The sequence below is a fragment of the Oncorhynchus mykiss genome, chromosome 8 (genome assembly GCF_057628025.1).
Source record: "Oncorhynchus mykiss isolate SJ-2025 chromosome 8, ASM5762802v1, whole genome shotgun sequence".
Taxonomy (NCBI): domain Eukaryota; kingdom Metazoa; phylum Chordata; class Actinopteri; order Salmoniformes; family Salmonidae; genus Oncorhynchus; species Oncorhynchus mykiss.
The window spans coordinates 92,209,525-92,236,102 of record NC_143029.1 but is presented as its reverse complement, the minus strand read 5'-3'; the positions used below and the strand labels follow the sequence as shown (position 1 = coordinate 92,236,102).

Here is a 26,578-nt window from a genome sequence, read left to right as displayed (position 1 = left end):
CGGTATAATTATAGTTATCGGTATAGTTACAGGTATCGGTATAATTATAGTTATAGGTATAGTTAGTTACAGGTATAGTTATAGTTACAGGTATAGTTACAGGTATCGGTATAATTAAAGTTATCGGTATAGTTATAGGTATAGTTACAGGTATAGTTATAGGTATAGTTATAGGTATAGTTACAGGTATAGTTACAGGTATCGGTATAATTATAGTTACAGGTATAGTTACAGGTATCGGTATAATTATAGTTATAGGTATAGTTATAGGTATAGTTACAGGTATAGTTACAGGTATGGCTATAATTATAGTTATAGGTATAGTTACAGGTATCGGTATAATTATAGTTATCGGTATAGTTACAGGTATCGGTATAATTATAGTTATAGGTATAGTTACAGGTATAGTTATAGGTATAGTTACAGGTATCGGTATAATTATAGTTATAGGTATAGTTAGTTACAGGTATAGTTACAGGTATAGTTACAGGTATAGTTACAGGTATCGGTATAATTATAGTTATAGGTATAATTATAGTTATAGGTATAGTTACAGGTATAGTTATAGGTATAGTTACAGGTATAGTTACAGGTATCGGTATAATTATAGTTATAGGTATAGTTACAGGTATAGTTACAGGTATAGTTATAGGTATCGGTATAATTATAGTTATAGGTATAGTTACAGGTATAGTTACAGGTATAGTTACAGGTATCGGTATAATTATAGTTATAGGTATAGTTACAGGTATAATTATAGTTATAGGTATAGTTACAGGTATCGGTATAATTATAGTTATAGGTATAGTTATAGGTATAGTTACAGGTATCGGTATAATTATAGTTATCGGTATAGTTACAGGTATCGGTATAATTATAGTTATAGGTATAGTTACAGGTATCGGTATAATTATAGTTATCGGTATAGTTACAGGTATCGGTATAATTATAGTTATAGGTATAATTCAAGTGATCGGTATAATTAAAGTTATCGGTATAGTTATAGGTATCGTTATCGCTATAGTGGTGTTACCTTTGGCAACATGAGAGTGTTGGTAAGATACATGATGTTGTTACCTTTGGCAACATGAGAGTGTTGGTAAGATACATGATGTTGTTACCTTTGGCAACATGAGAGTGTTGGTAAGATACATGGAGATGTACGTCTGAGACACGTTCACTATCAGTCTGGTGGACATGTAGAGAAACGCTACCTGGACAGGACAGAAGGAAAATACAGGAACGATTAACATGGGCTAAAAACACCACTATTAACATGGCCTGAAAACACCACTATTAACATGGGTTGAAAACACCACTATTAACATGGGCTGAAAACACCACTATTAACATGGGCTGAAAACACCACTATTAACATGGGTTGAAAACAGACAAAGCAGTGTTGTGTCTGCAAAATGTCAACAAAAATATATTCAGTTTATTTGTCATATGTATATACACAAAAAGCTTTAAGTAGAGCAATCCTACTGCCTGAGATTGAAACATACAACCCTGATTGGAAGTACACTGAGCATCGAATCCAGAACGGATGCTGAGTATCAGATCAAAATGCTGTTGAAATCCAACCAGCTGTTGAATCGGACTTAAAATCTCTCAGATCCAAAATGTCAGCCGTGTTTCAGTGTTACCTGGTAAATGGCAGGAGTGTTTCAGTGTTACCTGGTAAATGGCAGGAGTGTTTCAGTGTTACCTAGTAAATGGCAGGCTGTTTCAGTGTTACCTGGTAAATGGCAGGAGTGTTTCAGTGTTACCTGGTAAATGGCAGGCGTGTTTCAGTGTTACCTGGTAAAGGGCAGGCTGTTTCAGTGTTACCTGGTAAAGGGCAGGAGTGTTTCAGTGTTACCTGGTAAAGGGCAGGAGTGTTTCAGTGTTACCTGGTAAAGGGCAGGAGTGTTTCAGTGTTACCTGGTAAAGGGCAGGAGTGTTTCAGTGTTACCTGGTAAAGGGCAGGAGTGTTTCAGTGTTACCTGGTAAATGGCAGGAGTGTTTCAGTGTTACCTGGTAAAGGGCAGGAGTGTTTCAGTGTTACCTGGTAAAGGGCAGGAGTGTTTCAGTGTTACCTGGTAAAGGGCAGGAGTGTTTCAGTGTTACCTGGTAAAGGGCAGGAGTGTTTCAGTGTTACCTGGTAAAGGGCAGGAGTGTTTCAGTGTTACCTGGTAAAGGGCAGGCTGTTTCAGTGTTACCTGGTAAATGGCAGGCTGTTTCAGTGTTACCTGGTAAAGGGCAGGAGTGTTTCAGTGTTACCTGGTAAAGGGCAGGAGTGTTTCAGTGTTACCTGGTAAAGGGCAGGAGTGTTTCAGTGTTACCTGGTAAAGGGCAGGAGTGTTTCAGTGTTACCTGGTAAATGGCAGGAGTGTTTCAGTGTTACCTGGTAAAGGGCAGGCGTGTTTCAGTGTTACCTGGTAAAGGGCAGGCTGTTTCAGTGTTACCTGGTAAATGGCAGGCTGTTTCAGTGTTACCTGGTAAATGGCAGGCTGTTTCAGTGTTACCTGGTAAATGGCAGGCTGTTTCAGTGTTACCTGGTAAATGGCAGGCTGTTTCAGTGTTACCTGGTAAAGGGCAGGCTGTTTCAGTGTTACCTGGTAAAGGGCAGGAGTGTTTCAGTGTTACCTGGTAAAGGGCAGGAGTGTTTCAGTGTTACCTGGTAAAGGGCAGGAGTGTTTCAGTGTTACCTGGTAAATGGCAGGCTGTTTCAGTGTTACCTGGTAAATGGCAGGCTGTTTCAGTGTTACCTGGTAAATGGCAGGCTGTTTCAGTGTTACCTGGTAAAGGGCAGGCTGTTTCAGTGTTACCTGGTAAAGGGCAGGAGTGTTTCAGTGTTACCTGGTAAAGGGCAGGAGTGTTTCAGTGTTACCTGGTAAATGGCAGGAGTGTTTCAGTGTTACCTGGTAAAGGGCAGGGGTGTTTCAGTGTTACCTGGTAAAGGGCAGGAGTGTTTCAGTGTTACCTGGTAAATGGCAGGAGTGTTTCAGTGTTACCTGGTAAAGGGCAGGAGTGTTTCAGTGTTACCTGGTAAAGGGCAGGCTGTTTCAGTGTTACCTGGTAAAGGGCAGGAGTGTTTCAGTGTTACCTGGTAAAGGGCAGGAGTGTTTCAGTGTTACCTGGTAAAGGGCAGGCTGTTTCAGTGTTACCTGGTAAAGGGCAGGAGTGTTTCAGTGTTACCTGGTAAATGGCAGGAGTGTTTCAGTGTTACCTGGTAAAGGGCAGGAGTGTTTCAGTGTTACCTGGTAAAGGGCAGGAGTGTTTCAGTGTTACCTGGTAAAGGGCAGGCTGTTTCAGTGTTACCTGGTAAAGGGCAGGAGTGTTTCAGTGTTACCTGGTAAAGGGCAGGCTGTTTCAGTGTTACCTGGTAAATGGCAGGAGTGTTTCAGTGTTACCTGGTAAATGGCAGGCTGTTTCAGTGTTACCTGGTAAAGGGCAGGAGTGTTTCAGTGTTACCTGGTAAAGGGCAGGCTGTTTCAGTGTTACCTGGTAAATGGCAGGAGTGTTTCAGTGTTACCTGGTAAAGGGCAGGAGTGTTTCAGTGTTACCTGGTAAAGGGCAGGCTGTTTCAGTGTTACCTGGTAAAGGGCAGGAGTGTTTCAGTGTTACCTGGTAAAGGGCAGGAGTGTTTCAGTGTTACCTGGTAAAGGGCAGGCTGTTTCAGTGTTACCTGGTAAAGGGCAGGAGTGTTTCAGTGTTACCTGGTAAATGGCAGGAGTGTTTCAGTGTTACCTGGTAAAGGGCAGGAGTGTTTCAGTGTTACCTGGTAAAGGGCAGGAGTGTTTCAGTGTTACCTGGTAAAGGGCAGGCTGTTTCAGTGTTACCTGGTAAAGGGCAGGAGTGTTTCAGTGTTACCTGGTAAAGGGCAGGCTGTTTCAGTGTTACCTGGTAAATGGCAGGAGTGTTTCAGTGTTACCTGGTAAAGGGCAGGCAGTTTCAGTGTTACCTGGTAAATGGCAGGAGTGTTTCAGTGTTACCTGGTAAATGGCAGGCTGTTTCAGTGTTACCTGGTAAAGGGCAGGAGTGTTTCAGTGTTACCTGGTAAAGGGCAGGCTGTTTCAGTGTTACCTGGTAAATGGCAGGAGTGTTTCAGTGTTACCTGGTAAAGGGCAGGAGTGTTTCAGTGTTACCTGGTAAAGGGCAGGCTGTTTCAGTGTTACCTGGTAAAGGGCAGGAGTGTTTCAGTGTTACCTGGTAAAGGGCAGGAGTGTTTCAGTGTTACCTGGTAAAGGGCAGGAGTGTTTCAGTGTTACCTGGTAAAGGGCAGGAGTGTTTCAGTGTTACCTGGTAAAGGGCAGGCTGTTTCAGTGTTACCTGGTAAAGGGCAGGAGTGTTTCAGTGTTACCTGGTAAAGGGCAGGAGTGTTTCAGTGTTACCTGGTAAAGGGCAGGAGTGTTTCAGTGTTACCTGGTAAATGGCAGGAGTGTTTCAGTGTTACCTGGTAAAGGGCAGGAGTGTTTCAGTGTTACCTGGTAAAGGGCAGGCTGTTTCAGTGTTACCTGGTAAAGGGCAGGCTGTTTCAGTGTTACCTGGTAAAAGGAAGGCTGTTTCAGCCAGCATTTCCACCTCAGCAGCGACTGGACAGGGGCGGCAGCCTGAGGGCGAGGGATAAGGGGCCGGCGCTCTCCTTTCTCTTCTCCTTCTTCATCATCCTCCTCTTCTCTCTTCTCTTCCCGTGTGCCCAGGTGAAAGAGGACAGAGGAAAGAGCACCGATACCCAGCACGATGAGGCTCAGGTTCTGAAAGAAAAAATAAATAGACAATGAAAAGTACAAATGGATGGTCGTAAATATCTCCTCTTCATCTCCTCCCTGAAGTTGTCTACTATTCTTATACATTAATTTATTTATTTTTAATAACACTGTTCAAATGACATACTGAAGGTCTAGCATGAGCCTACAGTGCATTTCAACAAGCACTTCCTATTACAAACATGAGGAAGAAGATAACATCATCATCAAGATAATGAGTTGTGAATGGTTGTGGTTATACGCACATTCTTTAAAAAAAAGTTTAAGATAAAATTGTATCATGAATTTGCATTAACTATACAGGAAACAATAGATAATCTGAGGCCAACCCTGATCTACTCATCTATGAGGTAATGTATGGCTCTACCCACCCTGAATATAGGGATATCTATGAGGTAATGCATGGCTCTGTTCACCCTGAATATAGGGATATCTATGGGGTAATGTATGGCTCTACCCACCCTGAATATAGGGATATCTATGGGGTAATGTATGGCTCTACCCACCCTGAATATAGGGATATCTATGAGGTAATGCATGGCTCTGAATATAGGGATATCTATGAGGTAATGTATGGCTCTGCTCACCCTGAATATAGGGATATCTATGAGGTAATGTATGGCTCTGCTCACCCTGAATATAGGGATATCTATGGGGTAATGTATGGCTCTACCCACCCTGAATATAGGGATATCTATGAGGTAATGCATGGCTCTGTTCACCCTGAATATAGGGATATCTATGAGGTAATGTATGGCTCTGCTCACCCTGAATATAGGGATATCTATGGGGTAATGTATGGCTCTACCCACCCTGAATATAGGGATATCTATGAGGTAATGCATGGCTCTGTTCACCCTGAATATAGGGATATATATGAGGTAATGCATGGCTCTGTTCACCCTGAATATAGGGATATCTATGGGGTAATGTATGGCTCTGCTCACCCTGAATATAGGGATATCTATGAGGTAATGCATGGCTCTGAATATAGGGATATCTGTGGGGTAATGTATGGCTCTGCTCACCCTGAATATATGGATATCTATGGGGTAATGTATGGCTCTGCTCACCCTCAATATAGGGATATCTATGGGGTAATGCATGGCTCTGCTCACCCTGAATATAGGGATATCTATGGGGTAATGCATGGCTCTACCCACCCTGAATATTGGGATATCTATGGGGTAATGCATGGCTCTGCTCACCCTGAATATAGGGATATCTATGAGGTAATGTATGGCTCTGTTCACCCTGAATATAGGGATATCTATGAGGTAATGCATGGCTCTACCCACCCTGAATATTGGAATATCTATGGGGTAATGCATGGCTCTGTTCACCCTGAATATAGGGATATCTATGAGGTAATGCATGGCTCTGTTCACCCTGAATATAGGGATATCTATGAGGTAATGTATGGCTCTGCTCACCCTGAATATAGGGATATCTATGGGGTAATGTATGGCTCTACCCACCCTGAATATAGGGATATCTATGAGGTAATGCATGGCTCTGTTCACCCTGAATATAGGGATATATATGAGGTAATGCATGGCTCTGTTCACCCTGAATATAGGGATATCTATGGGGTAATGTATGGCTCTGCTCACCCTGAATATAGGGATATCTATGAGGTAATGCATGGCTCTGAATATAGGGATATCTGTGGGGTAATGTATGGCTCTGCTCACCCTGAATATATGGATATCTATGGGGTAATGTATGGCTCTGCTCACCCTCAATATAGGGATATCTATGGGGTAATGCATGGCTCTGCTCACCCTGAATATAGGGATATCTATGGGGTAATGCATGGCTCTACCCACCCTGAATATTGGGATATCTATGGGGTAATGCATGGCCCTGCTCACCCTGAATATAGGGATATCTATGGGGTAATGTATGGCTCTGCTCACTCTGAATATAGGGATATCTATGGGCCCCAGGGTCTCGGTGAGAGAGGGGTCCTCGTCTGATCCGGTCTGGAAGTGGAACAGCAGATAGGCCACAGCGTACACTGTTATATTGGCCATCACTGTAAACGCATACCTGGGAGAGCAGAACAAGAGAGAATATTTTGCCATTTTAAAAAGCTCATTTCCTGCAATTCTACACATTTTGCCATGTCTTGTGTGTGTTCATGTGCTATTTGAAAAACTCAAACATTACAACAAAATCAACAGGTTAAAAAAACCTCGAGGCTAGTTGATCTGGACATTTCTGACAAGTTATAAACTGGCACCGATGGATAGGGCTGCCGTGCTTCTAGCTCTTAGGAAACTTTGCAGTATTTCGTTTTTTTTAGGTGTTATTTCTTACATTATTAGCCCATGATTTTTTTTGCGTTACAGCCGGGAAGAACTTCTGGATATCAGAGTGGCGGTAACTCTGGTGAGCTACGACCAAGAATACGACTTTCCCGAAACGGCTAAATGCCTTTTATCCTCGCTTCGAGGCAAGCAACACTGAAGCATGCATGAGAGCACCATTTAACATCGATGGGGCTGTATTGGAGCGGGTCGAGAGTTTGAAGTTCCTTGCTGTCCACATCAACAAACTATCATGGTCCAAACACACCAAGTAAGTCGTGATGAAGGAACACCTTTTCCCCCTCAGAAGACTGAAAAGATTTGTCATGGGACCCAAGATCCTCAAGAAGTTATTACAGCTGCACCATCGAGAGCTTCCTGACCGGTTGCATCACTGCCTGGTACGGCAACTGCTCAGCAGCCGACCGTACGGCGCTACAGGGGGTTGTGCGTTGTTAGAGGTTCACCTAGGGGTCATGATAGGGGCTGGACCAAATGTTTGATGTATTAGAATAATTGATTATGCTTATGTTGTATTATTAGAAGGGGAAGGGTTATAAGACCTCTCCCCCTTACATGTATAGGGTCCTAGACTACAGAGTAACAATATATATATACAGTATGAGGTTTAATATTGTTCCACAGTACTTTTCTGGTCTTTCTGCCTCTTCTAAAAGCAACAGTCTGAGAAATGTGTGAATGTAGAGACAGAACTCAGTAAGAGATAAGGGACCAGTCAGACATCCCACTATAAATCAACGTGGACATTATTTACTGCTAAGTATTTAGATAAACACTAAAAACCTTGATTATATAGCTGTGTAGGCATGGTTTTAGTCTCATGAGTAGAAGGTAATGACGTAGGCAGTGACATCACTAAGGCTGGACTTCGGGTTTAATAAAAGCAACTTCTATTTTGCAGAACTTACTCGGAAACATGCGTGCTCTGTTCCTGATTGTCAATTTCTGTCTGCAATTGCATTAATAAAAGGTTTTTGAATGATTTAATTAAAGATATTGTCATAATGCTAATTTCACCAATGATGATTGACAAGGAACAGGAAACAAACGCTAACAGCGTACAGCCCAGTACATCACTGGGGCTTCCTGCCATCCAGGACCTCTATACCAGAGGGTAGTGTGTACAGCCCAGTACATCACTGGGGCTTCCTGCCATCCAGGACCTCTATACCAGAGGGTAGTGCGTACAAGCCCAGTACATCACTGGGGCCAAGCTTCCTGCCATCCAGGACCTCTATACCAGAGGGTAGTGCGTACAAGCCCAGTACATCACTGGGGCCAAGCTTCCTGCCATCCAGGACCTCTATACCAGAGGGTAGTGCGTACAGCCCAGTACATCACTGGGGCCAAGCTTCCTGCCATCCAGGACCTCTATACCAGAGGGTAGTGCGTACAGCCCAGTACATCACTGGGGCCAAGCTTCCTGCCATCCAGGACCTCTATACCAGAGGGTAGTGCGTACAGCCCAGTACATCACTGGGGCCAAGCTTCCTGCCATCCAGGACCTCTATACCAGAGGGTAGTGCGTACAGCCCAGTACATCACTGGGGCCAAGCTTCCTGCCATCCAGGACCTCTATACCAGAGGGTAGTGCGTACAGCCCAGTACATCACAGGGGCCAAGCTTCCTGCCATCCAGGACCTCTATACTAGGTGGTGTCAGAGGAAGGCACAAAAATTGTCAATGACTCTAGTCACCCCAGTCATAGACTGTACTCTCTGCTACCGCACAGCAAGCAATACTGGAGCACCAAGTCTAGGTCCAAAAGGCTCCTTAACAGCTTCTACCCCCAAGCCATAAGACTGAACAATTAATCAAATGGCCACCGGACTATTTACATTGACCCCCCCCCCTCCCTCCCTCCCTTTTGTACACTGCTGCTACTCTCTGTTTATTATCTATGCATAGTCACTCAGTTATTTACCTGTAAGCAGTGAGCTCCATCCTGGTTGTTATTTACCTGTAAGCAGTGAGCTCCATCCTGGTTGTTATTTACCTGTAAGCAGTGAGCTCCATCCTGGTTGTTATTTACCTGTAAGCAGTGAGCTCCATCCTGGTTGTTATTAACCTGTAAGCAGTGAGCTCCATCCTGGTTGTTATTTACCTGTAAGCAGTGAGCTCCATCCTGGTTGTTATTTACCTGTAAGCAGTGAGCTCCATCCTGGTTGTTATTTACCTGTAAGCAGTGAGCTCCATCCTGGTTGTTATTTACCTGTAAGCAGTGAGCTCCGTCCTGGTTGTTATTTACCTGTAAGTGAGCTCCATCCTGGTTGTTATTTACCTATAAGCAGTGAGCTCCGTCCTGGTTGTTATTTACCTGTAAGCAGTGAGCTCCGTCCTGGTTGTTATTAACCTGTAAGCAGTGAGCTCCATCCTGGTTGTTATTTACCTGTAAGCAGTGAGCTCCATCCTGGTTGTTATTTACCTGTAAGCAGTGAGCTCCGTCCTGGTTGTTATTAACCTGTAAGCAGTGAGCTCCATCCTGGTTGTTATTTACCTGTAAGCAGTGAGCTCCATCCTGGTTGTTATTTACCTGTAAGCAGTGAGCTCCATCCTGGTTGTTATTTACCTGTAAGAAGTGAGCACCATCCTGGTTGTTATTTACCTGTAAGCAGTGAGCACCATCCTGGTTGTTATTTACCTGTAAGAAGTGAGCTCCATCCTGGTTGTTATTTACCTATAAGCAGTGAGCTCCATCCTGGTTGTTATTTACCTGTAAGCAGTGAGCTCCGTCCTGGTTGTTATTTACCTGTAAGTGAGCTCCATCCTGGTTGTTATTTACCTGTAAGCAGTGAGCTCCGTCCTGGTTGTTATTTACCTGTAAGCAGTGAGCTCCACCTTGGCGTGTTCGCAGGACACCAGCTCAGGGATGAGTGACAGGTGTGAGATCTGCGTGGCAGCCCAGCCGAACTGGAAGATGATGATGAATGGGATGAAGTACGTCAGGCTGACCCACTGAGGGGTGTACTGGTCACACCCCAGACACTGATTAAAGATGAACGCAAAGGACATCAGCACACTGACCGTACCTGGAGAGGGGGAGGGGATGTTACTGTTGACGTGTGTGTATCTCACTTCACTTTACCAACAGTAGCCTTGTCATTCATGCCAATAAAGCTTATCTTACTCCGAACCGAATCCAATAAATAAAGAGGGGAGCGAGGTTAGCTCTATGAAGACATAACACAGCCCACAGGAAGGGGAATGAGGTCACAGCCCAGGCACAGGAAGGGGAATGAGGTCACAGCCCAGACACAGGAAGGGGAATGAGTTCACATGCCAGGCACAGGAAGGGGAATGAGGTCACAGCCCAGACACAGGAAGGGGAATGAGGAAAAGGAAAGAACATGAATGAGATAAGCACACTGCTCATCCCTGGAGGGAGAGCGAAGGTGTTGTGCAAGCATTGATGTGGAGGCTTATATCCCAGCCCAGCACTGACACACCTGATTCAACTAATCTAGGGCTTGATGATGATTTGTTTTAGCAGCTGTGTTAGTGCTGTGCTAGAACAAAAGCCTGCACGCCCAGTGGGTCTCATGCAGGAGCAGGCCTGATCATCACAGCCCACTGATCCCAGGTAGGGTGACCTGTCTAGCTCTGAGCTTCTTCAACGACCTGATAGCACATAGCTGTCTGGTAACCTGATAGCACATACAGTGCCTTGCGAATGTATTCGGCCCCCTTGAACTTTGTGACCTTTTGCCACATTTCAGGCTTCAAACATAAAGATATAAAACTGTATTTTTTTTGTGAAGAATCAACAACAAGTGGGACACAATCATGAAGTGGAACGACATTTATTGGATATTTCAAACTTTTTTAACAAATCAAAAACTGAAAAATTGGGCGTGCAAAATTATTCAGCCCCCTTAAGTTAATACTTTGTAGCGCCACCTTTTGCTGCGATTACAGCTGTAAGTCGCTTGGGGTATGTCTCTATCAGTTTTGCACATCGAGAGACTGAATTTTTTTCCCATTCCTCCTTGCAAAACAGCTCGAGCTCAGTGAGGTTGGATGGAGAGCATTTGTGAAGAGCAGTTTTCAGATCTTTCCACAGATTCTCGATTGGATTCAGGTCTGGACTTTGACTTGGCCATTCTAACACCTGGATATGTTTATTTTTTAACCATTCCATTGTAGATGTTGCTTTATGTTTTGGATCATTGTCTTGTTGGAAGACAAATCTCCGTCCCAGTCTCAGGTCTTTTGCAGACTCCATCAGGTTTTCTTCCAGAATGGTCCTGTATTTGGCTCCATCCATCTTCCCATCAATTTTAACCATCTTCCCTGTCCCTGCTGAAGAAAAGCAGGCCCAAACCATGATGCTGCCACCACCATGTTTGACAGTGGGGATGGTGTGTTCAGCTGTGTTGCTTTTACGCCAAACATAACGTTTTGCATTGTTGCCAAAAAGTTCAATTTTGGTTTCATCTGACCAGAGCACCTTCTTCCACATGTTTGGTGTGTCTCCCAGGTGGCTTGTGGCAAACTTTAAACAACACTTTTTATGGATATCTTTAAGAAATGGCTTTCTTCTTGCCACTCTTCCATAAAGGCCAGATTTGTGCAATATACGACTGATTGTTGTCCTATGGACAGAGTCTCCCACCTCAGCTGTAGATCTCTGCAGTTCATCCAGAGTGATCATGGGCCTCTTGGCTGCATCTCTGATCAGTCTTCTCCTTGTATGAGCTGAAAGTTTAGAGGGACGGCCAGGTCTTGGTAGATTTGCAGTGGTCTGATACTCCTTCCATTTCAATATTATCGCTTGCACAGTGCTCCTTGGGATGTTTAAAGCTTGGGAAATCTTTTTGTATCCAAATCCGGCTTTAAACTTCTTCACAACAGTATTCCGGACCTGCCTGGTGTGTTCCTTGTTCTTCATGACGCTCTCTGCGCTTTTAACGGACCTCTGAGACTATCACAGTGCAGGTGCATTTATACGGAGACTTGATTACACACAGGTGGATTGAACTTCTGGGGAGAGTTTGCTGCACTAAAAGTAAAGGGGCTGAATAATTTTGCACGCCCAATTTTTCAGTTTTTGATTTGTTAAAAAAGTTTGAAATATCCAATAAATGTCGTTCCACTTCATGATTGTGTCCCACTTGTTGTTGATTCTTCACAAAAAAATACAGTTTTATATCTTTATGTTTTGTAGCCTGAAATGTGGCAAAAGGTCGCAAAGTTCAAGGGGGCCGAATACTTTCGCAAGGCACTGTAGCTGTCTGGTAACCTGATAGCACATAGCTGTCTGGTAACCTGATAGCACATAGCTGTCTGCTGTCTGGTAAACCGGATAGCTCATACCGGTCTGGTAACCTGATAGCACATACCGGTCTGGTAACCTGATAGCACATAGCTGTCTGGTAACCTCATAGCACATAGCTGTCTGGTAACCTGATAGCACATAGCTGTCTGGTAACCTGATAGCACATAGCTGTCTGCTAACCTCATAGCTGTCTGCTAACCTCATAGCACATAGCTGTCTGGTAACCTGATAGCACATACCGGTCTGGTAACCTGATAGCACATAGCTGTCTGGTAACCTGATAGCACATAGCTGTCTGGTAACCTGATAGCACATACCGGTCTGGTAACCTGATAGCACATAGCTGTCTGGTAACCTGATAGCACATAGCTGTCTGGTAACCTGATAGCACATAGCTGTCTGGTAACCTGATAGCACATAGCTGTCTGGTAACCTGATAGCACATAGCTGTCTGGTAACCTGATAGCACATAGCTGTCTGGTAACCTGATAGCACATAGCTGTCTGGTAACCTGATAGCACATAGCTGTCTGGTAACCTGATAGCACATAGCTGTCTGGTAACCTCATAGCTGTCTGGTAACCTGATAGCTGTCTGGTAACCTGATAGCACATAGCTGTCTGGTAACCTCATAGCGCATAGCTGTCTGGTAACCTGATAGCACATAGCTGTCTGGTAACCTGATAGCACATAGCTGTCTGGTAACCTGATAGCACATAGCTGTCTGGTAACCTGATAGCACATAGCTGTCTGGTAACCTGATAGCACATAGCTGTCTGGTAACCTGATAGCACATAGCTGTCTGGTAACCTGATAGCACATAGCTGTCTGGTAACCTGATAGCACATAGCTGTCTGGTAACCTCATAGCACATAGCTGTCTGGTAACCTCATAGCACATAGCTGTCTGGTAACCTCATAGCACATAGCTGTCTGGTAACCTCATAGCACATAGCTGTCTGGTAACCTCATAGCACATAGCTGTCTGGTAACCTCATAGCACATAGCTGTCTGGTAACCTCATAGCACATAGCTGTCTGGTAACCTCATAGCTGTCTGGTAACCTCATAGCACATTGTGGTATAGTAACCTGATAGCACATAGCTGTCTGGTAACCTGAATTGCACAAACTACCAAGGAACGGTCTGGCAGCACCTGAACGCAGGCATGTGGCCTGTGTTGTGAACTCACTTCCTTATTAATGACTCAGCTTAAAGTTTGGTCACAAGACTACAAGTGTTCAGTTCAACACATGTTATTGGCAAGGTAACATAATAGCCTTTATTGTGCTTTTATTGTGGGCCTAGAATGGTACGGAATACATACATTGGCAATTGTAAGATCCAAAAAGTACATAATTTGACTAATTCATAACTGTATCATAATTACAGTGTAGCAATCAACCAATGCACCTATATGAAACAGGTATTCACTCACCCACTAAATGCCATGTCTTCCTCTTGCCGTATGTCCCACACCCCGGCGTCTGGTCCGACTCGTAGCCGATAAGGGGTGTGCAGACCCCGTCCGCTATCTGCCCCACCAGCAGTAACACACCTGCATAGGTGTTCTGAAAGCCCAGCACGGAGTGGTAGTACACCAACAGGTAGGTGAACCACATAGACGCACACAGATCGTTCAGAAAGTGTCCCACAGCGTAACTCAGCCGCTGACAAAAAGGCAGAGACCTCTGTGTATAGTCTGACATGATTGTTTCGAGAATATTAGGTTATTTTCTGAAAAATATATCTATTCTAATTATAGTCAAATTGTTGTTGGAAGATATTTTGATGACCTAATATGTTCGCCTAAATACGATCAAATAGGTTATCTGAATACTCAACAAGCAAAAATAGAATTCCACATTGAAAACAAATATTAGGTCCTACTTGTGTGAGTACAGATCGTTATTCCCCAACATGTCCGTGTACATCTGATCACACGGTGCCAGTTTCCTTACGATCAAGCTGACTGTTATAAAGAGAGAAAAAAAATCTCTATATATTCAGGCACCTAACAAAACACCTCAACCACTGTCCTTACCTCAGACAACCCCGTAACCAGATTACGGTTAACTTGTTAAAGTAAAGTAACGCCTCGCCACTTCCCCATTCATTACATATATCACCCGTTTCACAGACATATCTCGGAAGTCGATTTAGAGACAATGCGGATTGAATTCCAACGATATTCGCCGGCTCGTTATTCTTTGGAGAAAACATACACTATGATTCTGTTTCATGACAACAACAATGTCCGACAGCGTTCCGGTGAAATGAAGGGAAAGACTGGGGCCCCTTTCCCGTTCTGGACCAATAGGAACGCAGGTTTGCGCTCCTCACACGTGATGCTGACAGATGTTTTTCCGGAAGAGGGATGACTTCATTCCTGATACACAAGTTCATTTGCATCTGTAATACATTGTTTCTTCTCAATTTAAAAATCAGATAAAATACATTGTTCAAACTTTTCATTACATTCTTTTGTGATTGATTTAAGTTTAGAACTACACGTATAGGCTTTCTGTGCTAGATAATAGAAATACAAGTATCTGTCTAATTGGATACTGAAAGTGATTTCATCACTCAAGTATAGACTCAGTCCAGTGAGCAACTATTTCCCACACAGGGTCAGAGTACATCACATGTTTTACTCTGAAGAGCTTTGTCAGCGTTCCTCGTGTTTTTAGTCTGAAATAAAGGTAATGATTATTTTGTCACAAGATGACTGTCCTGTATAACCTTGGCTTACCTACTCATCACTTTTATTAGGAGAATGTCAATATCGTAGGTCTGTGTGGGAAGCGACCATATGAAGTTGTTTTTACAATGCAAGTCTGCCTGTCTAGATAATACCAGAGATATGAACAGGTTTTGAGAATGCTTATACATTTTGAAAATTGACAAGTTTTGTATTTTGAAATGGGACATTTGTATTTTTTATTTAACCTTTACTTAACTAGTCAATTAAGAACAAATTCTCATTTACAATGATGGCCTACCCCGGGACAAACCTAGAAGACGCTGGGCCAATTGTGTGCCGCCCTATGTGACTCCCAATCACGGCCGGATGTGATGCGGCCTGGATTCGAACCAGGGACTGCAGTAACGCCTCTAGCGCTGAGATGCAGTGTCTTAGACCACTGCACCACTCGGGAGTATTACTTTAATACCTCTACAGGATCAGTGTCCCTCCACCGGGACAGTTGAGCTCACGTGCACTAATGTGACTAGCGTGATAGACATGTCTAACATGGGCAGAAAGCTTACATTATTGTTAATCTAACTGCACTGTCCAATTTACAGTAGCTATTACAGTGAAATACCATGGTATTGTTTGAGGAGAGTCCACAACAACAAACCCTTTGTCACGGCAACTGGTTTGAATCATTCACCTCTGAAGGTAAATAATGTACTTACGTTCAGTAATCTGGCTCTGATTTGTCATCCTGAGGGTCCCAGAGATAAAATGTAGCATATTTTGTTTGATAAAATGTAGTAACTGGGTTCTCCAGTTTGAACCCCTGCTGTCTCTGGCTCCACACCCACTAATACTGTCCAGTATTGCTGAAACGTTGCACACACTGCTGCCATCTAGTGGCCAAAATATAAACTGCACCTAGACTGAAATAAGCATGATGGCCTTTCTCGTGCATTTCCAAGATGAGAAAAAAATGCATGTTTTTTGGTTTGTATTATCTAACATTTCTACAAAATTAAAAGTGTTTCCTTTCAAATGGTATCAAGAATATGCATATCCTTGCTTCAGGTCCTGAGCTACAGGCAGTTAGATTTGGGTATGTCATTTTAGGTCATTTTAGGTGTCCAATCCTTTTAAACTGTCACAAACTAAAACTTGCAGGTAACTGATTTGAACAAGCAACATAAAACCCATAAACACAAAGGTTTCTGTCCCAAATGGCACCCTATTCCCTTTATAGTACACTACCTTTGACCAGGGACCATAGTACTCTGCTCAAAAGTAAATGATCCCAGAATTCCATGTTTTCTTTATTTCTCCAAAGTGCAATTTTAAAGAAGAAATTAAATATCTGTTTCTCTCAATCCGTCCTCAGTACCGGAGACCAGCCACTCAGACACCACATCCATCCTCAGTACCTGAGACCAGCCACTGTCAGACACCACATCCATCCTCAGTACCTGAGACCAGCCACTGTCAGACACCACATCCATCCTCAGTACCGGAGACCAGCCACTCAGACACCACATCCATCCTCAGTACCTGAGACCAGCCACCACATCCATCCTCAGTACCTGAGACCAGCCACTGTCAGACACCACATCCATCCTCAGTACCTGAGACCAGCCACCACATCCGTCCTCAGTACCTGAGACCAGCCACTGTCAGACACCACATCCATCCTCAGTACCGGAGACCAGCCACTCAGACACCACATCCATCCTCAGTACCTGAGACCAGCCACCACATCCATCCTCAGTACCTGAGACCAGCCACTGTCAGACACCACATCCATCCTCAGTACCTGAGACCAGCCACCACATCCATCCTCAGTACCAGAGACCAGCCACTGTCAGACACCACATCCATCCTCAGTACCTGAGACCAGCCACTGTCAGACACCACATCCATCCTCAGTACCTGAGACCAGCCACTGTCAGACACCACATCCATCCTCAGTACCTGACCAGCCACTGTCAGACACCACATCCATCCTCAGTACCTGAGACCAGCCACTGTCAGACACCACATCCGTCCTCAGTATTTCTTTCCTGTCTGTATGACACATTGTTATTCTGGAGTTCCTGTCTGTATGACACATTGTTATTCTGGAGTTCCTGTCTGTATGACACATTGTTATTCTGGAGTTCCTGTCTGTATGACACACTGTGTTATTCTGGAGTTCCTGTCTGTATGACACATTGTTATTCTGGAGTTCCTGTCTGTATGACACATTGTTATTCTGGAGTTCCTGTCTGTATGACACACTGTGTTATTCTGGATTTCCTGTCTGTATGACACACTGTTATTCTGGAGTTCCTGTCTGTATGACACATTGTTATTCTGGAGTTCCTGTCTGTATGACACACTGTGTTATTCTGGAGTTCCTGTCTGTATGACACACTGTTATTCTGGAGTTCCTTCTAGGCTCTTAATGTTGATCCCACAAATAAAACGACTTTGTAAATGGAGCACATTGTTGTGTTACAGTTTAGTCTGTCCTCCTCTGACAATGTTCAGCATGTTAAAATGGAGCACAGACAACAGTTTGATCTCTGTCCTTTTAATAGTCTCTTATTTATGATTTCTCAGGTCGTTCCTGGCTCTCTTCATTCATTTATCCATTCATCCACCCATCATGAGCTAATCTTCAGGCCTTGTCCATCCATCCATCCATCCATCCATCCATCCATCCATCCATCCATCCTCATAGAAATATACACATTTATTCCTTACAATCTTCTTCAGGTTTAGAATATAAAACGGGTCCAAGCACAGACAGTCATGGTTCTGTCCCATTGTGTCCTGTCCGTCTGTAGCGGCAAGTCATCAGTCTGTTGTAGTACTGCATGAGGGTCGACAGGGGGCGCTCTAACTGAACACATACAGAGTGAGACAGACAGAGAGGAGGGTGTAGAGTACTGGGCTCAGCTCAGTTTCAGTACTGCTTCCTTCCCTCTGTCAGTCTGTCAGTGTGGTTTCCAACAACTCCTCCTCCTCCTCCTCTTCTTCTTCACTAGTGTCTCTGAAGGCCTTTCCTCTTCTTCACTGGAGGCCTTTCCTCTTCTTCACTAGTGTCTCTGGAGGCCTTTCCTCTTCTTCACTAGTGTCTCTGAAGGCCTTTCCTCTTCTTCACTAGTGTCTCTGGAGGCCTTTCCTCTTCTTCACTAGTGTCTCTGAAGGCCTTTCCTCTTCTTCACTAGTGTCTCTGAAGGCCTTTCCTCCTCTTCACTAGTGTCTCTGAAGGCCTTTCCTCCTCTTCACTAGTGTCTCTGAAGGCCTTTCCTCTTCTTCACTGGAGGCCTTTCCTCTTCTTCACTGGAGGCCTTTCCTCCTCTTCACTAGTGTCTCTGAAGGCCTTTCCTCCTCTTCACTAGTGTCTCTGAAGGCCTTTCCTCTTCTTCACTAGTGTCTCTGAAGGCCTTTCCTCTTCTTCACTGGAGGCCTTTCCTCTTCTTCACTAGTGTCTCTGGAGGCCTTTCCTCTTCTTCACTAGTGTCTCTGAAGGCCTTTCCTCTTCTTCACTAGTGTCTCTGAAGGCCTTTCCTCTTCTTCACTAGTGTCTCTGAAGGCCTTTCCTCTTCTTCACTAGTGTCTCTGAAGGCCTTTCCTCCTCTTCACTAGTGTCTCTGAAGGCCTTTCCTCTTCTTCACTAGTGTCTCTGAAGGCCTTTCCTCTTCTTCACTAGTGTCTCTGAAGGCCTTTCCTCTTCTTCACTAGTGTCTCTGAAGGTCTTTCCTCCTCTTCACTAGTGTCTCTGAAGGCCTTTCCTCCTCTTCACTAGTGTCTCTGAAGGCCTTTCCTCTTCTTCACTAGTGTCTCTGAAGGCCTTTCCTCTTCTTCACTGGAGGCCTTTCCTCTTCTTCACTAGTGTCTCTGAAGGCCTTTCCTCCTCTTCACTAGTGTCTCTGAAGGCCTTTCCTCTTCTTCACTAGTGTCTCTGAAGGCCTTTCCTCTTCCTCCTCGTAAAGAAACAGCAGCACCTGAAACAGAACAAATGAACAACAATAGGATGAGATTATAACATTGAAAAAACTAAATACAAAGACCCACCCCCAATTCTAAATCGACCCCTCACCCCTAGTGCCCTGTCTGAGAGGACATGCTATACTAGGAGTAAGCAAGGGTAGGAGGGCAGGGGGAGGAGGGTAGAGAGAAGGGGGAAGGGGGGGTAGAGAGAAGGGAGGAGGTAGAGGGCAGGGGGGGGGGGGGGGGGGGTAGAGGGAAGGGGGGTAGAGAGAAGGGAGGAGGTAGAGGGCAGGGAGGAGGTAGAGGGCAGGGAGGAGGTAGAGGGCAGGGGGAAGGGGGGGGGGTAGAGGGAAGGAGGGTAGAGAGAAGGGAGGAGGTAGAGGGCAGGGGGAAGGGGGGGAGGTAGAGGGCAAGGGGAAGGGGGGGGGGGGGGGTAGAGGGCAAGGGGAAGGGGGGGGGGGGGAGAGGGAAGGGGGAAGGGGGGGGGGGGGTAGAGGGAAGGGGTAGAGAGAAAGGGGCATCCATCTCACTTGGTGTCGTCGGCCACCTCCACCTCGGCCGGGGCAGTGATGGGTGCATTGGAGTGGCCCGCCGTCGGGTCGTCTGTATTCAGCTCCCCATTGGTTGAACTCAACACCTGAAGGGGAGCATCATGGGAGTATCATAGACCACCAGATAATGGCAGCTTACTATGGTCTAAAATATCTAAGGTCACTTATAATGAGACTTCTGAATGTTGTAGATAGAAATGTAATGAATAGAGCCGAGACGATTCCCTATTCTACATGATAGAAATGTAATGAATAGAGCCGACATGATTCCCTATTCTACATGATAGAAATGTAATGAATAGAGCAGACACGATTCCCTATTCTACATGATAGAAATGTAATGAATAGAGCCGACATGATTCCCTATTCTACATGATAGAAATGTAATGAATAGAGCCAACACGATTCCCTATTCTACATGATAGAAATGTAATGAATAGAGCCAACACGATTCCCTATTCTACATGATAGAAATGTAATGAATAGAGCCGACATGATTCCCTATTCTACATGATAGAAATGTAATGAATAGAGCCGACATGATTCCCTATTCTACATGATAGAAATGTAATGAATAGAGCCGACATGATTCCCTATTCTACATGATAGAAATGTAATGAATAGAGCAGACACGATTCCCTATTCTACATGATAGAAATGTAATGAATAGAGCCGACATGATTCCCTATTCTACATGATAGAAATGTAATGAATAGAGCCGACATGATTCCCTATTCTACATGATAGAAATGTAATGAATAGAGCAGACACGATTCCCTATTCTACATGATAGAAATGTAATGAATAGAGCTGACATGATTCCCTATTCTACATGATAGAAATGTAATGAATAGAGCCAACACGATTCCCTATTCGACATGATAGAAATGTAATGAATAGAGCCAACACGATTCCCTATTCTACATGATAGAAATGTAATGAATAGAGCCGACACGATTCCCTATTCTACATGATAGAAATGTAATGAATAGAGCAGACACGATTCCCTATTCTACATGATAGAAATGTAATGAATAGAGCCAACACGATTCCCTATTCTACATGATAGAAATGTAATGAATAGAGCAGACACGATTCCCTATTCTACATGATAGAAATGTAATGAATAGAGCCGACACGATTCCCTATTCTACATGATAGAAATGTAATGAATAGAGCAGACATGATTCCCTATTCTACATGATAGAAATGTAATGAATAGAGCAGACACGATTCCCTATTCTACATGATAGAAATGTAATGAATAGAGCAGACATGATTCCCTATTCTACATGATAGAAATGTAATGAATAGAGCAGACACGATTCCCTATTCTACATGATAGAAATGTAATGAATAGAGCAGACACGATTCCCTATTCTACATGATAGAAATGTAATGAATAGAGCAGACATGATTCCCTATTGTACATGATAGAAATGTAATGAATAGAGCAGACATGATTCCCTATTCTACATGACAGACAATCATATATTCTACTCAATACATTCAGAAGTCTCCCTCTCAGCTCACAAGCTCGGTCATAATCATTTGTAATGTTGCCTAATGTTATGAGATGAAAACTGGTTTCCTCAAGATGGTTGTGTGATTCCAGAAACATTAGAAGTTTCCACTGTCCTGTTATAGAAATGATGTGATCAGACTACATGTTCAGCTGGCTACTTGATCCCTCTTACAGTGACTTAATGCTCCAGCCAACAATGGCCCCTTCTGAGATGGTCCCATATGCCCTATATAGCAAACTACTGTTGACCAGGGCCAATGTGGCTCTGGTCAAAAGTAGTGCACTACACATAGGGCATTTGGGATGCAAACAAATTACACTGAACACTACCCACACTAGATGGTATTACATTGATTAAATCCATCTATATAAGACTTGCGACCAACCACAAGGTGACCTCAGTTCTAGATGATGAAACATTCTAATAGCACAAGTTTTCCTTTAGTCACTGTCTCTCCCACAGTTAGTCCCTCGCCCCAGTAGCATTATTAGTCCCTCGACCCCGTAGGATACAGTTAGTCCCTCGGCCCCAGTAGGATACAGTTAGTCCCTCGCCCCAGTAGCATTATTAGTCCCTCGACCCCGTAGGATACAGTTAGTCAGTCCCTCGACCCCGGTAGGATACAGTTAGTCAGTCCCTCGACCCCGGTAGGATACAGTTAGTCCCTCGACCCCGGTAGGATACAGTTAGTCAGTCCCTCGACCCCGGTAGGATACAGTTAGTCAGTCCCTCGACCCCGGTAGGATACAGTTAGTCAGTCCCTCGACCCCGGTAGGATACAGTTAGTCAGTCCCTCGACCCCGGTAGGATACAGTTAGTCAGTCCCTCGACCCCGGTAGGATACAGTTAGTCAGTCCCTCGACCCCGGTAGAATACAGTTATTCAGTCCCTCGACCCCGGTAGGATACAGTTAGTCAGTCCTTCGACCCCGGTAGGATACAGTTAGTCAGTCCCTCGACCCCGGTAGGATACAGTTAGTCAGTCCCTCGACCCCGGTAGGATACAGTTAGTCAGTCCCTCGACCCCGGTAGGATACAGTTAGTCAGTCCCTCGACCCCGGTAGGATACAGTTAGTCAGTCCCTCGACCCCGGTAGGATACAGTTAGTCTGTCCCTCGACCCCGGTAGGATAGAGTTAGTTAGTCCCTCGGCCCCGGTAGGATACAGTTAGTCCCTCGGCCCCCGGTAGGATACAGTTAGTCCCTCGACCCCGGTAGGATATAAGCCTAGTATGAAGTGTGCACAATGTGAGGGGCAAAGTGGGTAAGGAGAATGAGTTGGAGAAAGAAAAACGTGAGCAGAGACTAGTGCTGCAGAAAGAGAGCTAGGAGAGGAAAAACAAGGAGAAAGAGAAAGAAAGCAAGAGACAAGAGGCAGAGTGTTGAACATTGCGGGGCGACGCCCACAGCCCAGTACCTGGACAGAGCCCCCCAGCCTATCAGCTGTTAGATGGGACCCCAGCAGCTCCCTATTGGTCACTGGAGTGGGCTGGGAATCACTTCCTTTGGGTTCTGGCGACTGGCATGACAGCAAAGGAGGAAGTAGAGGGAGGAGATGGTGAAGGAGGAAGTAGAGGGAGGAGATGATGAAGGAGGAAGTAGAGGGAGGAGATGGTGAGGGAGGAAGTAGAGGGAGGAGATGGTGAGGGAGGAAGTAGAGGGAGGAGATGGTGAGGGAGGAAGTAGAGGGAGAGGGAGAAAGTAGAGGGAAGAGATGGTGTGGGAGAAAGTAGAGGGAGGAGATGGTGTAGGAGGAGATGGTGAGGGAGGAAGTAGAGGGAAGAGATGGTGAGGGAGAAAGTAGAGGGAGGAGATGGTGAGGGAGGAGATGGTGAGGGAGGAGGTAGAGGGAGAAGATGGTGAGGGAGGAGATGGTGAGGGAGGAAGTAGAGGGAGGAGATGGTGAGGGAGGAAGTAGAGGGAGGAGATGGTGAGGGAGGAGATAGTGAGGGAGGAAGTAGAGGGAGGAGATGGTGAAGGAGGAGATGGTGAGGGAGGAAGTAGAGGGAGGAGATGGTGAAGGAGGAAGTAGAGGGAGGAGATGGTGAGGGAGGAAGTAGAGGGAGGAGATGGTGAGGGAGGAAGTAGAGGGAGGAGATGGTGAAGGAGGAGATGGTGAAAGGGGATGGTGAAGGAGGAGGAAGTAGAGGGAGGAAGTAGAGGGAGGAGATGGTGAAGGAGGAGATGGTGAGGGAGAAAGTAGAGGGAGGAGATGGTGAAGGAGGAGATGGTGAAGGAGGAGGAAGTAGAGGGAGGAAGTAGAGGAGGAGGAGATGGTGAAGGAGGAGATGGTGAGGGAGGAAGTAGAGGGAGGAGATGGTGGAGGAGGAGATGGTGAGGGAGGAAGTAGAGGGAGGAGATGGTGGAGGAGGAGATGGTGAGGGAGGAGATGGTGAAGGAGGAGATGGTGAGGGAGGAGATGGTGAAGGAGGAGATGGTGAGGGAGGAAGTAGAGGGAGGAGATGGTGGAGAAGGAGATGGTGAGGGAGGAAGTAGAGGGAGGAGATGGTAAAGGAGGAGATGGTGGAGGAGGAAGTAGAGGGAGGAGATGGTGAGGGAGGAAGTAGAGGGAGGAGATGGTGAGGGAGGAAGTAGAGGGAGGAGATGGTGAGTGAGGAAGTAGAGGGAGGAAGTAGAGGGAGGAGATGGTGAGGGAGGAAGTAGAGGGAGGAGATGGTGAGGGAGGAAGTAGAGGGAGGAAGTAGAGGGAGGAGATGGTGAGGGAGGAAGTAGAGGGAGGAGATGGTGAGGGAGGAAGTAGAGGGAGGAAGTAGAGGGAGGAGAAGTAAAGGAGGAGATGGTGAAAGAGGAAGTAGAGGGAGGAAGTAGAGGGAGGAGATGGTAAAGGAGGAGATGGTGAGGGAGGAGATGGTGAGGGAGGAGATGGTGAGGGAGGAGATGGTAAAGGAGGAGATGGTGAGGGAGGAAGTAGAGGGAGGAGATGGTGGAGGAGGAGATGGTGGAGGAGGAAAGAAACAGAAAAACAGTGTTTAAAGACGGCTCTCTCCCGGTCAGCAGTTAGGCAGCTACTTAGACACTGCTCTACCAGAGGACAGACAGACCTGAGGGGCGGTGCGGTGACGGGGGAAGAAAAGAGTGCACGTGAGGAGGAGTGCATGACAGAAGACTACTCGTGTGACATGAAGAAACACAAGCGGCTGTAGAAGCCACTGGTGTGAGCTGAGACTGAACAAGCTGCTGCTATGAGACTGGCTTCGGTTGGTGGGTCTGGTGCTGCTGTTATGAGACTGGCTTCGGTTGGTGGGTCTGGTGGCATTGTCAGTGGCAATCTGTGGTTTGATGAGTAAGGCCAGTTATACAGTTAGTTTAGCCTAGATACCAGTCTGTTTCTAGTTTCTTTAATAGAGCCTGGATACCAGTCTGTTTCTAGTTCTTTAATAGAGCCTGGATACCAGTCTGTTTCTAGTTTCTTTAATAGAGCCTGGATACCAGTCTGTTTCTAGTTCTTTAATAGAGCCTGGATACCAGTCTGTTTCTAGTTTCTTTAATAGAGCCTGGATACCAGTCTGTTTCTAGTTCTTTAATAGAGCCTGGATACCAGTCTGTTTCTAGTTTCTTTAATAGAGCCTGGATACCAGTCTGTTTCTAGTTCTTTAATAGAGCCTGGATACCAGTCTGTTTCTAGTTCTTTAATAGAGCCTGGATACCAGTCTGTTTCTAGTTCTTTAATAGAGCCTGGATACCAGTCTGTTTCTAGTTTCTTTAATAGAGCCTGGATACCAGTCTGTTTCTAGTTCTTTAATAGAGCCTGGATACCAGTCTGTTTCTAGTTTCTTTAATAGAGCCTGGATACCAGTCTGTTTCTAGTTCTTTAATAGAGCCTGGATACCAGTCTGTTTCTAGTTTCTTTAATAGAGCCTGGATACCAGTCTGTTTCTAGTTTCTTTAATAGAGCCTGGATACCAGTCTGTTTCTAGTTTCTTTAATAGAGCCTGGATACCAGTCTGTTTCTAGTTTCTTTAATAGAGCCTGGATACCAGTCTGTTTGTAGTTTCTTTAATAGAGCCTGGATACCAGTCTGTTTCTAGTTTCTTTAATAGAGCCTGGATACCTGTCTGTTTTTGCTCTCTTGCCAACTCCTTATAGAACTGTTGTGACAAACTGTTTGGCTTGACAATCAGAGTAGGAGTAGGCAAAAGCACCAAAAGATCTGGGACCAGGCTACAGATCTGGGACCAGGCTACAGATCTGGGACCAGGCTACAGATCTGGGACCAGGCTACAGATCTGGGACCAGGCTACAGATCTGGGACCAGGCTACAGATCTGGGACCAGGCTACAGATCTGGGACCAGGCTACAGATCTGGGACCAGACTACAGATCTGGGACCAGGCTACAGATCTGGGACCAGGCTACAGTTAGTTAGTAAGAAGCTGCCAATTTGAAACATTGTAAATTGAAAATTCTGCTAATGCTGAATGACATTTGTGAAATTTGTGTGTTCAGTGTATGTTTGTGTGTGTGTTCAGTGTATGTGTGTGTGTGTTCAGTGTGTGTCCTACCTGGTTTTTGGTCTGCTGCGCTGCCTTGTCTCTGCTGCTGGACTGTAGGAGGGGCTCACTGGGGACTGGACCAATAGGAGTGGGCTGAGGACAGAGGTTAAAGGTCATCATTAACTAAAGGGCTGAGGAGGAGTCACAGGTTAAAAGTGAACAGAACATGTTATTTTTCTGAAAGCCATGTCCTACATCAAACTGTTCACCAGAGCCATATCCTACATCAAGCTGTTCATCAGAGCCATGTCCTACATCAAGCTGTTCATCAGAGCCATATCCTACATCAAGCTGTTCATCAGAGCCATATCCTACATCAAGCTGTTCATCAGAGCCATATCCTACATCAAGCTGTTCACCAGAGCCATATCCTACATCAAGCTGTTCACCAGAGCCATGTCCTACATCAAGCTGTTCATCAGAGCCATGTCCTACATCAAGCTGTTCATCAGAGCCATGTCCTACATCAAGCTGTTCATCAGAGCCATGTCCTACATCAAGCTGTTCATCAGAGCCATGTCCTACATCAAGCTGTTCATCAGAGCCATATCCTACATCAAGCTGTTCATCAGAGCCATATCCTACATCAAGCTGTTCATCTGAGCCATGTCCTACATCAAGCTGTTCATCAGAGCCATATCCTACATCAAGCTGTTCACCAGAGCCATGTCCTACATCAAGCTGTTCATCAGAGCCATGTCCTACATCAAGCTGTTCATCAGAGCCATATCCTACATCAAGCTGTTCATCAGAGCCATATCCTACATCAAGCTGTTCATCAGAGCCATATCCTACATCAAGCTGTTCACCAGAGCCATATCCTACATCAAGCTGTTCACCAGAGCCATGTCCTACATCAAGCTGTTCATCAGAGCCATGTCCTACATCAAGCTGTTCATCAGAGCCATGTCCTACATCAAGCTGTTCATCAGAGCCATGTCCTACATCAAGCTGTTCATCA

At 45.1% G+C, this 26,578-nt stretch overlaps 3 protein-coding genes and 1 long non-coding RNA gene across 17 annotated transcripts in view; 1 reads left to right on the top strand and 3 right to left on the bottom strand.

The window, feature by feature from the left end:
- LOC110530890 (major facilitator superfamily domain-containing protein 12) overlaps positions 1 to 14,713 on the bottom strand; it is a 40,245-nt gene extending 25,532 nt beyond the window's left edge. For 2 of the 6 annotated variants that reach the window (XM_090182993.1, XM_090182994.1), the window contains exons 1-5: positions 13,798 to 14,712; positions 9,906 to 10,116; positions 6,674 to 6,806; positions 4,533 to 4,742; positions 1,122 to 1,214 (exon numbers count right to left, since the gene is read on the bottom strand). In XM_090182993.1, coding sequence (XP_090039119.1) covers positions 1,122 to 1,214; positions 4,533 to 4,742; positions 6,674 to 6,806; positions 9,906 to 10,116; positions 13,798 to 14,068 — 918 coding nt within the window. In that variant the 5' untranslated portion in view covers positions 14,069 to 14,712. Of the gene's footprint in view, positions 1 to 1,121; positions 1,215 to 3,353; positions 4,318 to 4,472; positions 4,743 to 6,673; positions 6,807 to 9,011; positions 9,047 to 9,905; positions 10,117 to 13,797 lie in introns of those variants that run through there. The other 4 variants (XM_090182996.1, XM_090182997.1, XM_090182995.1 and 1 more) reach the window with 3 other exon arrangements.
- Positions 1 to 26,578, top strand: part of LOC118965583 (paired mesoderm homeobox protein 1) — a 145,894-nt gene that overhangs the window by 60,018 nt on the left and 59,298 nt on the right. The window lies entirely within an intron of this gene.
- Positions 16,358 to 16,681, bottom strand: LOC149982186 (uncharacterized). The gene is made up of 2 exons (XR_016482720.1): positions 16,603 to 16,681; positions 16,358 to 16,520 (listed from the first exon to the last, which is right to left on the bottom strand). It is a non-coding gene; the product is annotated as an uncharacterized LOC149982186 (long non-coding RNA).
- Positions 17,608 to 26,578, bottom strand: part of LOC110530891 (casein kinase I) — a 67,590-nt gene continuing 58,619 nt past the window's right edge. For 4 of the 9 annotated variants that reach the window (XR_016482719.1, XM_036986733.2, XM_036986737.2 and 1 more), the window contains 4 exons: positions 25,627 to 25,710; positions 22,522 to 22,623; positions 19,560 to 19,666; positions 17,608 to 19,043 (listed from right to left, as the gene is read on the bottom strand). Coding sequence is in view for 7 of the 9 variants with exons in the window: in XM_036986733.2 (XP_036842628.2) it covers positions 18,992 to 19,043; positions 19,560 to 19,666; positions 22,522 to 22,623; positions 25,627 to 25,710 (345 nt within the window). In the remaining 2 variants the exon portion in view is untranslated. Of the gene's footprint in view, positions 19,044 to 19,559; positions 19,667 to 22,521; positions 24,395 to 25,626; positions 25,711 to 26,578 lie in introns of those variants that run through there. The other 5 variants (XR_016482718.1, XM_036986738.2, XM_036986739.2 and 2 more) reach the window with 3 other exon arrangements.